Source organism: Ursus americanus, chromosome 1 (assembly GCF_024610735.1).
Source record: "Ursus americanus isolate L20-20 chromosome 1, mUrsAme1.1.p, whole genome shotgun sequence".
In the NCBI taxonomy this organism is placed as follows: domain Eukaryota; kingdom Metazoa; phylum Chordata; class Mammalia; order Carnivora; family Ursidae; genus Ursus; species Ursus americanus.
This window is the reverse complement of record NC_142127.1, coordinates 82,226,148-82,242,694: the sequence shown is the minus strand read 5'-3', so window position 1 is coordinate 82,242,694 and position 16,547 is coordinate 82,226,148. Positions and strand designations below refer to the sequence as shown.

General features: G+C 36.3%; 1 protein-coding gene across 3 annotated transcripts in view; it reads left to right on the top strand.

The window, feature by feature from the left end:
- Positions 1 to 15,346, top strand: part of ACADL (acyl-CoA dehydrogenase long chain) — a 41,735-nt gene extending 26,389 nt beyond the window's left edge. For 2 of the 3 annotated variants that reach the window (XM_045806641.2, XM_045806640.2), the window contains 3 exons: positions 5,079 to 5,206; positions 7,310 to 7,396; positions 13,069 to 15,346. In XM_045806641.2, coding sequence (XP_045662597.2) covers positions 5,079 to 5,206; positions 7,310 to 7,396; positions 13,069 to 13,162 — 309 coding nt within the window. In that variant the 3' untranslated portion in view covers positions 13,163 to 15,346. The remainder of the gene's footprint in view (positions 1 to 5,078; positions 5,207 to 7,309; positions 7,397 to 13,068) is intronic. The other variant, XM_045806642.2, reaches the window with a different exon arrangement.
- Positions 15,347 to 16,547: the final 1,201 nt, after the last annotated feature.

The following is a 16,547-nucleotide window of genomic DNA, read 5'->3' as shown; positions in this document are numbered from 1 at the left end:
ATGGACGGCACTGGAGGAGATAATGCTTAGTGAAATAAGTCAAGCAGAGAAAGACAACTATCATATGATTTCTCTCATCTGTGGAACATAAGAACTAGAATGATCAGTAGGGGAAGAAAGGGATAAAGAAAGGGGGGGTAATCAGAAGGGGGAATGAAACATGAGAGACTATGGACTATGAGAAACAAACTGAGGGCTACAGAGGGGAGGGGGGTGGGGGAATGGGATAGGCCAGTGATGGGTAGTAAGGAGGGCACATATTGCATGGTGCACTGGGTGTTATACACAACTAATGAATCATCGAGCCTTACATCGAAAACCAGGGATGTACTGTATGGTGACTAACATAATATAATAAAAAATCATTATAAAAAAAAATTAAAAAATAGGGATCCGTGGGTGGCTCAGTTGGTTAAGCATCTGCCTTTGGCTCGGGTCATGGTCCCGGGGTCCTGGGATCAAGTTCCATGTCAGGCTCTTTGCTCAGCAGGGAGCCTGCTTCTCCCTCTGCCTGTTGTTTCCCCTGCTTGTGCTCTCTCCCTCTCTCTCTGACATAATAAATAAAATCTTTTTTAAAAATTAAAAAATAAAAAGTGAACCAAATAAGCATAATTTCCATCTCCTTGCAAATCTACATCTCCTTTTATGGAATTCATATTAAATTACAACAAAGATGACTGTGATGTTACCCAGATTATCTATAACTCAGGATGTTAAGTCTAATTTGACATTTGACCACGAAGGAAATAGGAAATTGGTATAATGTTTTCCTATAGGAAAAAAATAAATATATGTATTTTATTATATATTTAGTATATATATTATACTAAATAAATGCATATATTTTGATAGCAAAAAGAGAAGAGATAGTTCTAATCCTTTTCAAAGCAAGTACAGTTTTATTATTGCTTCCTTTCAAAGGTAGTTTACCAAAATGTCACTAGGTGGCAGTAGCATTGCTTCTACCAGTATGCTAGGGCTGCCTGTAGTATGGTTTTCCGAGTAAATATGTATGTACTCAGATTTCTGAGATATTTCTTCTGATCTTTGTTTTATCAAAATAAGTATCTTTGAGTAGTATTTTCATATTCAATCTAGGAATGTATTCAAAGAAGAACAACCAATACATTGCTTACACCTCCTATTCCAGAGCTGGGTACACTATTGTTCTAGTTATTAAAATGAAGTAGAAGACCTTTAAATATCATATTATACTTAGCCAAATGGCATTTTCTGATCATTTAACTATTCAGTTTCCTTCCTTTCTCTATGTTATCCTTGAATTTTGAACATTTGGGGCCTCTCTGCCATTTGGATATATTCCACCAAAGAAATCATATTCTTTTTGGATGGAGACCTATCATATTTAAGCGGCAATTACAGGATTTTCATTTCTTCTCATACGTACTCTCCATATTTGATGTCAAATCTTATGGTTTTCCAAAGACTAAATAATAAAGTGATAAAATTCAGATATAAATAATGAGAGTGACTCATTTATTGCACTGTTTCCATGTGCCAGACACTGTGCTAAATGGATTGTCTCATTTTTTCTTCACACCTCTCTATATCATAAGCATTATATTTACCCTCATTTTACAGATAAGGAGATTGAGGCATGGAGAAGTTAATCAATTTTCCCAAGATAACACAGATACTATAGCTCCAGAACCTATCCTCTTAACTTACACGCTAGTTTGCTACCCAGAAATTTAAAGTAGATAGACCTTTTTTTCTTTCCCCACTTCCTTCAGCCATTGGCAATGAAGTGGAAATTCAGTGTTGTTTTCTAAGACAAGCTTTAGTTATTTCCTGTGTGGTATGCTCTTGATTCTAAGAGCACAGAATATTACAGAAAAGAATAGGAGAGGAAAAAAATAGCACTTCTTTACATTCCTCCAAAAAGTAATTACCCAGTTCTTAAGACCTTGAGTGGGGGGTTAATTAACTATAAAATTAAATGGCAAAACTAAGATGTTATATTTTATATTTGAGTCATAGCATATTAGAGTACAATTAATGGTGTTGTTTACATGGAATATGGGCTAGATAACCTCTCCAAAGTGGATTCTAGTTCCATAATTCTATGATTCAAAGTTACGTCATTCAGAACTCTGAAAGATACTCTGAGTCACTCAGTAAGTTTCAAGAATTTTCTTTTTAAATGCTAGCTGCAGTATTATCTGTTAGCGATTATTAATGAATGTTCAAAAATGTTGCTACAAGGGTATTGATCATTCACAAGAAGCACCTTGCTAATAATGCGTGGTACAATTACTCGCCACCATCTATTACAGAGTAATTTCTAGAAGCATGAGGCAATGTCTGCAGTGAAGAGCCAAGGCAGAATCCGTGTGGTAACACCCAATGTGATGCCAAGAATATGCAAATATTTAGGGGGTGCCTGAGTGGCGCAGTCGTTAAGTGTCTGCCTTCCGCTCAGGGCGTGATCCCGGCATTATGGGATCGAGCCCCACATCAGGCTCCTCCGCTAGGAGCCTGCGTCTTCCTCTCCCACTCCCCCTGCTTGTGTTCCCTCTCTCGCTGGCTGTCTTTCTCTGTCAAATAAATAAATAAAATCTTTTAAAAAGACATTTATATAAAAAAAAGAATATGCAAATATTTAATCTCTTTATCCCCCAGATTATGTATTCTTGGAGGCCATTAATTTCTTCAAACCTGTGGACTTCCTTAAATGAATTAAAGCAAGAGTTCTAAATGAGCCCATCCTGATCTGAAATTTAACTTCAGCTTCTGGAAGCTCCCAGCATTCCCAGAGAAATAGCTCTTGTGTGAGGGAATGGGGCTTAGATTCTCTCGCATTGTAAATAGTGCATAAATTCTCAAGTGTGCCATCACAGTGGGGAGAGGGCAAAAGTATCTTAAGAGTTGTCAGATTCTCAGGGCGCCTGGGTGGCTCAGTTGGTAGGACATCTGACTCTTGATTTTGGCTTGGGTCGTGATCCCAGGGTGGTGGGATGAAGCCCCACATTGGGCTTTGCTCCCAGCAGGGAGTCTGCTGGGGATTCTCTCCCTCTCCCTCTGCTCCTCCCCCCTGCACATGTGGGCGCCCCTGCGCATGTTTTCTCTCTCTCTCTCTGTCTCAAATAAAAATAAATAAATTCAAAATAAAAGAATTGTCAGATTCTCACTTATTTTCCAACTGAAGTGTTATATGTATAGTGTCATTGAGCTAAACCGGGAATAGGCTTAGAGGGAATATATACTCATCTGTTTTCAATGTATAGAACAGTATTTCCCCACTTTTTTTCATTTCTTCTTCCATCTTTAGGTTTTCTATGAGTAATCTTGGATGTGTGGGGTGGAAGTGGGAAACTTTGTGCTGATTAGATGGTAGAGATTTGGCCTAATTAAATGAATAGAAAGGGAGATAAACAACATAAGGGAAAGAGTGAGAGGGAAAGAAGGTTTTGATGTGACCCAGCATGTTCTGAAACAGAGGCCAGGATACAGAGGTGGAAAAAGTGTGGCGCCAACCTTCCTACTGCTTGGTTTTGGAACCAGTAGGTGCCAGTCATAGTGTCTGTTTCTACAACAGGATTGAGTAAAGCCAAGGGAAAGGCAGTCCGTTGGGTTTTTAATTCGCATGGTAGTTACACTGATACACCTCTGAGGAATCTGTCCCTCATAGCTCCTACTCCTCCTGACACTCAGGTCTTGCTTGGTCCTGGGTCTTGGTATATTCCTTTCTACTCTTTTCTGGAAATGGAGAGTACCCAAATTGTCCCCACCACAACGAAGCTAAAAGGTTCAGTTTTGTGGTTTGAGAATTGCTATAGCCAGTAGGAATGGCAGGGCCAGCATCCTCTTGAGAATCTGTCCCTAAAGCCTTCCTTTTGGGGACTCAGTCATGGCTTTGAACTTGCCAGTGCATAGGTGAGGCACATTAATTTCTAGTTTGAGTTTAACTGTGCCACCTTTGTCACTAATTTCATGCCTTTATTAGCCACAGCAAAGGTCTCATTCATGAATTCCATAGCAGAATGATCAAAACTCTGTTTCTATCTGAATTTCCACAAGGAAGACAGAGCCAGCTGACCATAGCTGGGCCTTGAACCTAAGAGGTCAACTAGAATGGGGTGTATTTGGGGGGTCACCCAAAGTGGAAGGCTAGTATGTCAAATCCAAGCCAGTTTCCTGAAGGAGGTTCAAGAATTGGTGCCAAAGAGACCAGATGTAAGCTCAAAATTCAAGGTATGAGAGCCAAGAATCTGGAATATAAGAAAATTTTATTTACGTGAAAGCAATCAAAAACAGTTGAGAAGAGAATGATTTCAAAGGCTACTATAGGTTGTCTATGGCCAGCAGGAGAAAGTATAAAGTATTAACATTCCAGATCATTCAGTTCAAGTTAGAGACTAGCTATTGAGAGGGATAAGAGGAAGGGCTGGAGAGAGATGGAAGAGGTTGGACAGTACTGGACGTCGCTGTCTTGAGTGCTCTGATGCTGTTACTCTGCTACATTCCGTAGATCTAGACCAAATACTTCGCAATATAAAATAATGTCTAATAAATATTTTTAATGTTGTCCTTCCAGCTTGTTACTTTATTATTTTACTCCAAGACAAAGAAGCAGAATAGAGAAATGTTTATACTTAATTTCATTAACAGAGACTAATTCTTTATAAAAAGAAAAAAAAAGACAAATTCTTCATGGATTTAGATTGGGGAGGAAAATAGGTGTTTTCAACAGCTGTATTAAAGGACTGTACCACCAGATGGTGCTCACCTATTAAAGGCATGCTGGTTTTCAAGCAGTTTCCCTAAATGGTCTAAATTTTTTAATCTAAAACATGAGATGTTATTTATGTAGTTTATCTCTTTTTGCATCTTTTAATACACGATTCCCTAGCAGTGAATATAGTGGGTTCTAAATTTAAGCTATTTTGTTTAACATATGCTTCTTTTGGAGGAAAAAAAAAAAGAACCAATAATTCCACTTTCGTTTTGTTCTAAAGATCTTCTATTATATAATTTTTGATACGCTAGATGACTAAAAAATATGCTCTTTTTCTATGCTTAATTTTTTTTTTCCTTTCATTTCCTTTACACTCAAGGCAGTGCAGCATAAGCTAGCAGAATTAAAAACACACATTTGTGTAACCAGAGCTTTTGTGGACAGCTGTCTTCAGCTGCATGAAAAGAAACGTCTGGACTCTGCTACTGCTTCCATGGCTAAATATTGGTATGCGCGCTTCAGTCATTAAAATGTGGTGTTTGCACAGACTGTTACGGAATGCTTCCAACTTTAAACTCAGCCTTGAGGATCTTAAAGGAAGAAGGCTGTGAAGATGAAAGAAAAAGTGCTGAAAGGTCCCTTTGAGCCTATTGTGCTAAAAATTACTCAGGTTGATTTAACTTTTAGCTTGCTATTGAATATAAGATGTTAACATACTGAAGTCGGCTGACTGAGGAGTTCATTCAAGTACTAGTTTGATTTCAAATTATCTGACAAGTGGCGTTATAAGGAGACCAAACAAGGACAGTAAGTCTTAGAGTCCTGAGATTGAATCCCAATGCTTTCATTAAATAACTATAATTAAATTTAATTCTCTCTGGGCCAACATTTTGATATCTGTGAAATGAGTAGACTGGACTGCATATTTCTATTTAAAATGTCCAGATCTAAGAAAAATTTCTGAAAAATTGATTGTCCCATCAAAAGTTGCACATGCTCTGTTAAATGAAAGGGAAAATGTCCTAATAGGCTTGGAAAGACTTTTCATTGGTATTAAAGATGAGTTAATTGAAAAGAGACTTCTGTAAGGCTTTTGTGTACTTTAAGATACAAGAACATAGTTTAAATCAGATTCTGGAAATGGGTTTGGTTTCCTCTGTTTTAAAAACAAACATTCTCACATCTCATTAGCCCAAAAATAACCTAGAAAAAATTCCTGTCATTATTCATTAACTTGTGTTCAGTTCAATCAGAAATAGAATGGAGAAATAATGCAGGGTAGTTCTTTATGTAATGATTCCAGAATAATGAAACGGCCAGGTTGAAATTAATACTAGGAACTTGTACTTTGGGGGAGACATCTTACATTTACATTTACAGCAAGTTCTCTGACTAATTGAAAAAAGTATAAAAAAATTTTTAGATGTTTTTAGAAAAAGAGATATTCAGATAGCTATTGACCTTACTGTTCTTTGAAAACACTGAGTTTAAAGACATACTGTTACTTCACATTGATGCAGAGGAAGCAACTAGTTATAGCCCAGTAAATATTTCACTAAAATACTTGCCAAATACAAAAATGTATAGAATTCTAAATATTGTTGCCCCCTGAGCCTTCTCTGTTAATCATTATATTGTTACTGTTATATTAGGAACATCCTCACCTGTTCTATGACTTGAGTTAAAAATTGTTTTAAATAAGAAAATGTGGCTATGCTTACTTTTGCTTTATGTTTCCCACTATTGAAAAATAGGTTGAGGGGTGCCTGGCTGGTTCAGTCAGTAGAGCATGTGACTCTTGATCTCAGAGTCGTGAGTTCAAGCCCCACGTTGTGGGCAGACGTTACTTTAAAAGGAAAAAAATAAGAAAAATATGTTGAAAAGCATTTTGAACTTACATTTTTATGTTACAATGAATAAAATCTCTACCAGTTATCTTATGAATTTTAATGATAGTTAAAATTACTGTGCTAAGATCAAGACTATTTCTCAAGTATTTCATATACTTTGGGAATAATAATACCCAAATAATCTTTAAGAAGTTTCCTATATGATAGTGCTACCTTAATAATAGTCTTCCCTCTTAGGTTTTTACTTTTACTTTCAGTTTATTTCTGAAAATCCCTAAAAAAAAATTTGCACAGTTACCGAAATTCAGAATTGCAACCTTCACGTAGAAGTGACATCTTTGGAGAAAAAGACATATTACAAGGCAAAAGGAAATAGATGGCTGTATAACTATATAATTAACTTAGATCATACAAAGAATTTAAATAAATTAGGCCAAATTCAGGTTTTTACTTTATCCTTTTCAGGCCTAAAGTAGCCAACACCTAATTGTCTGTGCTTTCCACATTTTATTTCTAGCCTTAACAAAAACCCAGCAGAACTAATTGATGATGAAAGTATTCATTATGTGAAAATTGCCCAGAGATTTATTTCATATATAATTTATGTCAATCTTTTCCGGTTGGCTAATATGTCTAATTGTAATTGTTCGACAAATGTATGTATTTAAATAGTCAGAAATAATTTGTTTCCTGATTGTGAAGCATCTTGTGAAAATCTATTTCAAATCTTCCTTTTTTGCTTTTCATTTTGGTCATCTAGTGCAACTGAATTACAAAACCGTGTGGCTTATGACTGTGTCCAGCTCCATGGAGGTTGGGGCTACATGTGGGAGTACCCAATTGCAAAGTGAGTATGATGTGAAGAAAAAGGAAAATTTCTTCACTGTACTTTGTACATTGAGTGTAGTGGAAAAAAGATGCAAAATCTTTGTGTTTGTCATCTGCCTACAAAGTGTGTTCGAGCAGATGAAACGGCTTCATGTGTTCAGCTCACTACTAGGAATTTACCATTTTTAAAGAAAGTGAAAGGTCCAATATAGTAAAGTTTGGCTTTTTTGAATCATTATACAGGATTAATATCACTTTCTTTATAATCAAATGATACTGTATTTTATTGGTTAACCGTAATTACACAGGTTATTTTGACTCTTTTACTCTGACAGTAGGTGCTGCAACAAAACACCTTTAAACATGTGTCTTAGATACATGTGTTTTCGATTACGACAGGACAGAGTTCCAAAAGTAGTATCGTTGGTTCATAAGTGTGCGTATTTTAAATTTTAATACATTGCCAGATGATTTTCTCTAGTTAGTAGCAACTCATACTCAAATGAAAAAAGTTTGAGGATAACTTATCTTCCTAAACTGTGAATGTTCTTGCTTTTTAAACCTTATGCTAATATAATGGGTAGAAAATAGGTTATTATTCTTCCTTGAATTTGCATTGACTATTAATTATTTTATTTTACTGTAGTAAGAACATTTAACATCAGAAATACCCTCTTCACAAATTTTTAAGTATTCCGTACTATATTATTAACTCTAGGTACAACATTGTACTGTAGACCTCTAACGCCTATTCATCTTGCTCGACTGAAACTTTATGCCCATTGATTAATAATTCCCCATTATCCCCTTCCTTTGTTCCTGGCAAACATCATTCCTTTCCATTCTATGAATTTGGCTATTTTAGATAACTCATAAGTGGAATCACATAGTATTTTTCTTTCTGTGACTGGCTTATTTCACTTAGCAGAATGTTCAAGTCCATCCAAGTTGTCACACATTGTAGAATTTCCTTCTGTTTTAAGGTTGAACAGTATTCCATTCCATTTTCTTTATCCATTCATCTGTGCATGGACATTTAGGTTGTTTCCACATCTTGGCTATTGTGAATAATACTGCAATGAACACGTGAATGCTAATATTTTTTGGAGGTCCTGATTTCAATTCTTTGCAATAAATACCTAGAAGTGGGATTTTAAAATCATATGGTAGTTCTATTTAATTTTCTGAGGAGCATTCATACTGTTTGCCATAGCAGCTGCCCCATTTTGTATTCCCTCCAACAGCATGCAGGGGTTCCAATTTCTCCACGTTCTTCTCAACACCTGTTTTCCTTTGTTGTTGTTGGTTTTTTTTGTTGTTGTTGTTGTTACTAGCCATCCTGTTTCCCTTTGGGTTTTTTTGTTAATAGCTATCCTCACAGGTGGTGTGAGGTGATGCCTCATTGTGGTTTTGATTTGTGTTTCCCTGATGATTGGTGACAGCGAGCGTTTTTTCATATACCCATTGGTCCTTTATATGTCTTCTTTTAAAATATCGCTTTTTATTTTATTTTTTTAAAGAATTTATTTATTTATTTTAGAGAGAGAGAGAGAGTGTGTGAGCACGCACACACACTCCCCACCCCACCCCCCACCCCCACCCCCCCACACACACACGTGAGCCCGGGGAGGGGCAGAGGGAGAGAGAGAGAGAGAGAGAATCTCAAGTCAGCATGAGCTGGACAGTGGGCTTGATCTCACGACCCAGAGATCATGACCTGAGCCAAAATCAAGAGTGAGACACTCAACTGACTGAGCCACCCAGGCACCCCTAAAATACCACGTTTTAAAAGTAAAAAAAAATTGGCACTTCAGAAAAAAACGTAAATATGAGAAGGATCAAAGTTTTCATATCTTAAATACTTGATTATTCCTTTTGCTCTAGAAAATTTTCCTCTTACTTAGCAATATTTTCAGTTTAAAAAACTTTCTCAAAGGAATTTTACTATATGGAGAGAAGTCCGGTTGAGTTCTGAATCTGAGAATGTGAATGCTATGGGCTTCTAAAAACTTCGTCTATTCTAATTTTAATCTAAATACAGACTCTCTGAAGGGTAAAATTATCAAACTGGTATTCAGACTGATTTTCAAATTTATCATTTTGGCAAACATAATTGAAAACATTTGATATACTTATGGTCTTTAATGAGGAAAATTAAACATTTTAGTTAAGTTATATTAAGAACAGAAGCTCCAGCATAGATATAATCTACTAATTTTCTGTAGTCATTGGGGCAGTTCAGAAAGCTTTAATCATAGGGTGTGTATAATTTATAACCTTTTATAAAAACTCAGCAGCAACTAGGGCTTTTCCCTTCTTTCGGAATGTAGATATGAAGTAACTAAGTTGTATATATATCTATACACACACACACACTCATATATATACCCATTATATATTATATATATGTATTTTTAATAATATATATTTATATATATACACACACTCATATATTCTCTCTCTCTCTCTCTATATATATATATACACACACTTTTTTTTTTTTTTTTTTTGGTCAATCCTGGACTTGGATTTTGGTATATCCTTTCAGAACTACTTCAAATGAGCCTTAATCAAAAGCAGATTTATTTTTTTTTATCTTTGTATAGTCGTGAAATCAGAAGTAAACATTGAGTTATGCTAGCACAAATTAAATCATCCTGAAATTTTTTCTGTGCATTTCCATGTTTTATTCGCAATATTCACAATGGTAAGAAAATCATAATGCATATCTATATTCTTCTACTTGACTGTGCCATTACAACTGCTGCTGGAAAGGTCGACATGTATTGGCTCAGTGTTTGTCTAGTCTAGTTCAGGTTCCAGGCATATGAGGTGAAGAGGAGTCACCCATCCACATGGCCCAAGATCAGAGTACAGAGTAAGTCTTGCTCTCTGTTTTCTTAGAGGCCATTCCTTCAGGTCAGTAGCAAGTAAACATTGTAGCTTGATGGCTTACTTGAAATGCCTGGTTTCAATTTGAGAGACTTATATTTCCTTTCAGGAGTAATAATCCCTTTCTTGGCTGGTCTGTTAGTTCAAAGATTGTATGAACTTTTAAACTAGACTGCTGTTTCTCTTCCCCAGAGACGTGAGGAAAGAACTTTTCATGAGTTAGGAAGAGAGAATAATAGATAATATCAAAAGGCTGATTAGACACATTAGGCAGTATGTGGTTGCAGTGCACGGACTTTGATTTGAGAGAAAAAATCATCCTGATTGTGTTTCTAATATCCTCGGATTAAGCTGTATTGTTTGTCTGTGTATGTGTTTTGGGGGTTGTTTGGGGTTTTTTGTTTGTTTTGCATTTTTCTTTTGTTGCTTTTTACTTGTTTTTTATTTGTTTGTTTTTAAATAACTGGTCTTAAGCATGTGAACTTGTTTCAGTCTTACTCATTGGACTTGGAGCCTGGGAGAAGTGAGGCTTATTGAGCTTTGCCATTTCAAGGCTCCTCGGTACTGTTAGGAAGAATAGCCTAAGACAAGCTTCATCACTGTGCGGTTAAACGTTCCTTCTGCTGCCTTTCTCTGTTAATTTTAGTTGATGACTTAATTGAATTAGTAACCTATAAAAGGTTTACTGATCTCTGTCATTACCTACTCCATTGGAACTTCTTCAATGCGGAGAAGAAAAAAAAAAAAAACAGTTCAAAAATTTCTAAAAGCATTGCTGAAGTAGGCTGAAATTCTAGGTAGGTTCTCTACATGCAAGTGCTGGATTTTGTGGACAGCAGGGGAATCTCTTCAAAAGAAAAAAATATATTTGAAAATGCGAATGTCTTCATATTTCAAATTTCATCAAAAAGTAGGTATTGAAACTCTAAAGTTCCTTTGTAATACACCAAATCAGTAACTATTTACTGAGTGCTCACTGTTTGCCAGGTACCATGATGAATATGGAGAGTCTAGAGTTGGTCATGTTCCTAGAGAGTTGGCACATTTAATTTGTCTCAAATGTTAAATTAAAAACAAAAAACAGGAGCGCCTGGGTGGCTTAGTTAAGCAGCTGCCTTGAGCTTGGGTCGTGATCCCTCCCGGGGTCATGGGATCAGGCCCCACCTTGGGCTCCCTGCTCAGTGGAGAGCCTGCTTCTCCCACTCCCTCTCCCCGCCCCCATGCTCTTACTCACTCTTGTTCTCTCTCAAATAAATAAAATTTAAAAAATAAATAAATAAAAATTTTAAAAAATTAAAAAACCAAAGAACATTCTATGCTTGAAAAAAAAAATGCCTTTGAATTTGTCTACTAGGAAAGTCCAAAGCTCATAACTAGTCCTGCATGCCTAGACCAATTAAAATATTGTGGTATAGGGGCGCCTGGGTGGCACAGCGGTTAAGCGTCTGCCTTCGGGTCAGGGCGTGATCCCAGCGTTATGGGATCGAGCCCCACATCAGGCTCCTCCGCTATGAACCTGCTTCTTCCTCTCCCACTCCCCCTGCTTGTGTTCCCTCTCTCACTGGCTGTCTCTATCTCTGTCAAATAAATAAATAAAATCTTTTAAAAAATAAATAAATAAATAAATAAATAAATAAATAAATAAATAAATAAAATAAAATAAAATATTGTGGTATAATAAAAAAGATACTTGCCAAAGTGGCAAGATACCTACCTTCTCATTCCAGCCTGCCAATTAATTATCTGTTATGTGACCAATAAATAGTAACCATTAATTAGTACATGTATAACTGCTCTGCCTTCAGTTCCTTTACCTGCAAAACAACAGTAATATTTATCCTCCCTGGTTCCAGTATAAAGGATAAAGGATACGAGAGGATAAAATGAGATGAGAAAAGGTAAAAACAACTATACAGTTTCATGGCTGCTATCATTGCTACCAAAAGTGAATTCCTGGTAACATTTTTTTTTTCGTGGCAGTAGACTTAGGCACCCAGTATTTTGATATAGTGGTTATATTAATGGTTAATAGCCAAACCATTTCCAAAACATAAGTTACTTGTTAACTTTGTGGGAAGTAATATTTCCTAAAGCATCAGTTTACACGCCTGATGGCAGCGTTGGTGGTGGGAATCTAAAGGGATGTTAGAAAATAGGTACTTTCTTTTCTCTTTTGTTTCCTGTAAAACCAGTAGATTTAAAGTTTTTTTAAGGGAACATTAAAAATAACAAGAAATTAAGACATTCTGTCCATTCCAAACCTGAAACAGCCTTTTTTAGAATGCTAGAATGCTATTACATGTGCTAAATTTTACAAAATTATATCAGTGAAACATACTAATAAATGTTATTTTGAAATTGTAATCTCATCAAGCAAACTAAAGCTATACAGATGATCAGTATCTTTTTTTTTAAGATTTTATCTAATTAATTTATTTGACAGAGAGGGAGAGAGCACAAGCAGGCAGAGTAGCAGGCAGAGGGAGAGGGAGAAGCAGGTTTCCTGCTGAGCTAGGAGCTCTGTCCGAGGACCCTGGGATCATGACCTGAACCCTGAGCCAAAGGCAGTCGCTTAACCAACTGAGCCACCCACGCGCCCCTGGATGATCAGTATCTTAATAGAATCTTATAATTATACAAATCTAGGTTGAATGCCATAGTGGAAAAAAACGGAATTTATAAAGAGCTTTTATTGTTCGGATTTCATTAAATAAATACTTTAATAGTTACCTGGTAAGACAAAATTTGTAATTTCCAGTATTTTTATTTACTCATTTAATGCTCTTCTGATTTATTTAGAGCTTATGTGGATGCCCGAGCTCAGCCAATCTATGGTGGTACCAACGAAATAATGAAGGAGCTGATTGCAAGAGATATCTTCCGTGACAAGTAGAGGTCTGCCCACATCCTGGAATCCTATTACAGCTAATCTGGTTTTAAATCTACTCAAGATAAAATGCAACCTGGCAAGGGAGGAAACGCTAAACATGTTTTTATATACTTTCTCTATAGAAAAAGAAATCAAATATGAGATTAATACAATGGTAGGAGAAACTTTGAATTCAAAGATTCTAAAATTCTTTAGTACAAGGTTTGACTTTTAATTTTTTATGTAGCTAAAAGGCAAAACTTTTCTGATTCTAGAAACTTCGGTGTTTGCTACTCCCTAAAATTCTAATAAAAGCATAATTGCTTTCAAATTGAGGCAGCAATAGTTTTGTTACTATTAGTATTTATAGTAACAGTAATAGTTACAGCACATTGACTTTGAAAGGGAAGAATAAATATACAATGTAAATGCTTTCTATCACCCTGTCCTAAGCCTCTGTTTTTAAGCAGTGGAATCATTTCTTCAAACAAAAGTTTATGCAGAGTCTCTGTGAAATGCTGATGAATGAAGAGCTGCTCTAGGGGAAGCAGGAAGCTTCCTGCCTTACTGCCTGGGAAACACTAGGACTCAAGCTGAGCATTTGCCCGACCCCACCCAACTGGAGAATTTGGGCGCTTCTCTCACCTACTAACACCTGGGCTTTCAGCAGATTGCATCCTAGTTTCATTTATAGGAGAACACAGAATAATTTATCATCCTTTAGTTTCAATATATTGGTGTACTTTATAGGTATCAAAACAGTGACTTTTATTTGGGAACAGTGTACTTTTAAAAACTAACTTGTGTGGGGCGCCTGGGTGGCACAGCGGTTAAGCGTCTGCCTTCGGGTCAGGGCGTGATCCGGGCGTTATGGGATCGAGCCCCACATCAGGTTCTTCTGCTATGAGCCTGCTTCTTCCTCTCCTACTCCCCCTGCTTGTGTTCCCTCTCTCGCTGGCTGTCTCTATCTCTGTCAAATAAATAAATAAAATCTTTTAAAAAAAAACAAAACTAACTTGTGTTATAAGCCAAACTTAAAAAAATGATGGCAGATGAAACTGGCAAGATCCCTGCTAATAAGTGAATAAACAAGTAAGTTGCAACAAATAAAGTAAGAAGTAAATAAATAAATAAGAAAATGTCAATCATAATAAGTGCAATAATAACAAAGTAATGATTTAAAATAGAAAAGCGAGGGAGCACCTGACTGGTTGGCTTAGTCTGTAGAGCATGCAACTCTTGATTTTGGGGTGGTGAGTTTAAGCCTCACATTGGGTGTGGAGATTACTTAAAAATAAAATCTTTAAAATAAATAAGATAGGAAAGTGAGGAAACATTTGACACTTAAAAGAAATTACTATCAAAAAACAAGCCATTAATTTGTAATCTGCTAGAATCATTTCAGTACTTTTTTTTTCTGCATATACCTGTGAGACAGTGAATAAAGACACTTTTAATGGAAACAAATAGAGGTATTCTTGATAAACTTCGAAAACTTAAACATTTTATTTGGTGCTGTTGATATTAAACATTGTTTTTTAACAGAACCGTTACAACTGGGTAGAGCGGAGAGAAGAGAAAATACTTTGATACCCTTCTTTCCTAGAATGCCACACCTTTGATTGGCTCTTGGGTATAAATTTGTATGATTGCCACGTGGAGTTCTTGTTCATATGTATTAAATACCGTGCAAAATGGGTTAAAATAAATTTTTATTAGATTACAGTCTTTGTAGTTTTCACTTCCCCCCTATTACCAGGAAACCAATATGGGATTAGACAGACTGACCCAGTGCCTCTCAGCCCCTTTTCCCTTCCTTTCTCAATCTTACAGAAACTATATTTTAGGAACATACACATAAACAGTACTTGGCATAGTAGGAAAAGCCTACTATGTGGAGATGGACAGACCTGGATTTGAATAATGACTCTGCCTTTTAGGAGCCACTGAATCTTGGGCAAGTTCTTTTAATGTCTCAGGATTCTTTCAGGTGCAAATGAAAAAAAGAAACCTAATTCATACTACTGTGAGCACAAACTTGAGTGTGCTAGCTTAAAAGATTGTGGAGGGGCAGTTGGGTGCCTCAGTTAAGTGCCCAACTCTTGATTTTGGCTCAGGTCATGATCTCAGGGTCGTGAGATCGAGCCCCTCATTCATGCGGTGTGTGGAGCCTCCTTAAGATTCTCTCTCTGCCTCCCCCCCCCCCCCCCCCCGCCAAAAAATAAATAAAGATAAAAGGATTGTGGACTAGTTCAAACAATCCAAAGAACTATAGGGACTAGAGTCCCAGAGGCTTGGTTCCCGGGCTTAGAACTGCCAGCACTTAAACTATAATCACCTATTCTATTTTTTTTGCAAATAGATCTAATGGACCCTGTAGAGAAATTTCCTTGCACAGTCTGTAAAAATGACCTTGGGTTTTCCCCGGGGCCTACAGCCTTCAGCACAATGTCATTATAAGGTAGGGGAAAGGTGCATTGTGATTGACAGTCTCATCAGGAGCAAATACACAGACTGGAGGAGGCAGTTCCTGAAGCAAGAGTGGTATTATCAAAAGAAAGGGAACAGAAAAGTCTGCTGGAAAGACCTAAATCATACACAAAGCTATTGCAGTCCACTAGGGCTAGGAATAGGTTTGGGTAATTTATATATCTCAGAGAGTCAAAGGGTTTCTAAGATAGGATGTCTTCCTGGAATAATGTCTAGGATGTTTTCTATGTCCTAAACCAGTTTTTTTGTTTGGTTGGGGTTTTTTGTTTTGTTTTTGCTTTTGTTTTCTTTGTTTTTTTTTTTGTTGTTGTTGTTGTTTTTTGGTTTGTTTTGGTCTTGCTAACTTCACTCTTCCTTTGGGCCTCTAAAAGAGGCATGTGTTGTATCATGGGCTTGAAGCTGAAAGCAAAAAAAAAGGGGAATTCAGAATGTGTTTTTTAACCTTTGATTTTGTTTTCATTTCTTAAATAGCTAATCTTTGTGTTTTGCTTGTGTGGTTTTGATTGTTGCCCCCTAGGGAGGGAATTTGTCATCATGTATATCATGCTGTGCTAAGTGCTCAAGAAACGATAAATAATAATAATGCTCAACAGAACAGACTGGACCAACACAGCAAGAGAGCCACACTGTGTAAATAATTAATGAGAATCAAAAAGGCTGAGTAATTTTGTTTTTTAGCTGAGGTTTTTAGAATCATAATTATTGCTGTAAAATTTTCATCCTTTGTTTCTTTGATGGTGTCATTGAAAATGGTAATATATGAAAGAAGCTGTTTTGATACGCTATTTTAAAATCTAACTGCAAATCTTTACTAACCTAGTAATTTTAGTTTATTGCTCAAGGTGTAAGATTTCTAGGAGACCAGGTTTTTTGTTTTTTTTTTCATATATCAGTATTATTTTTGGCATACACAGCATGT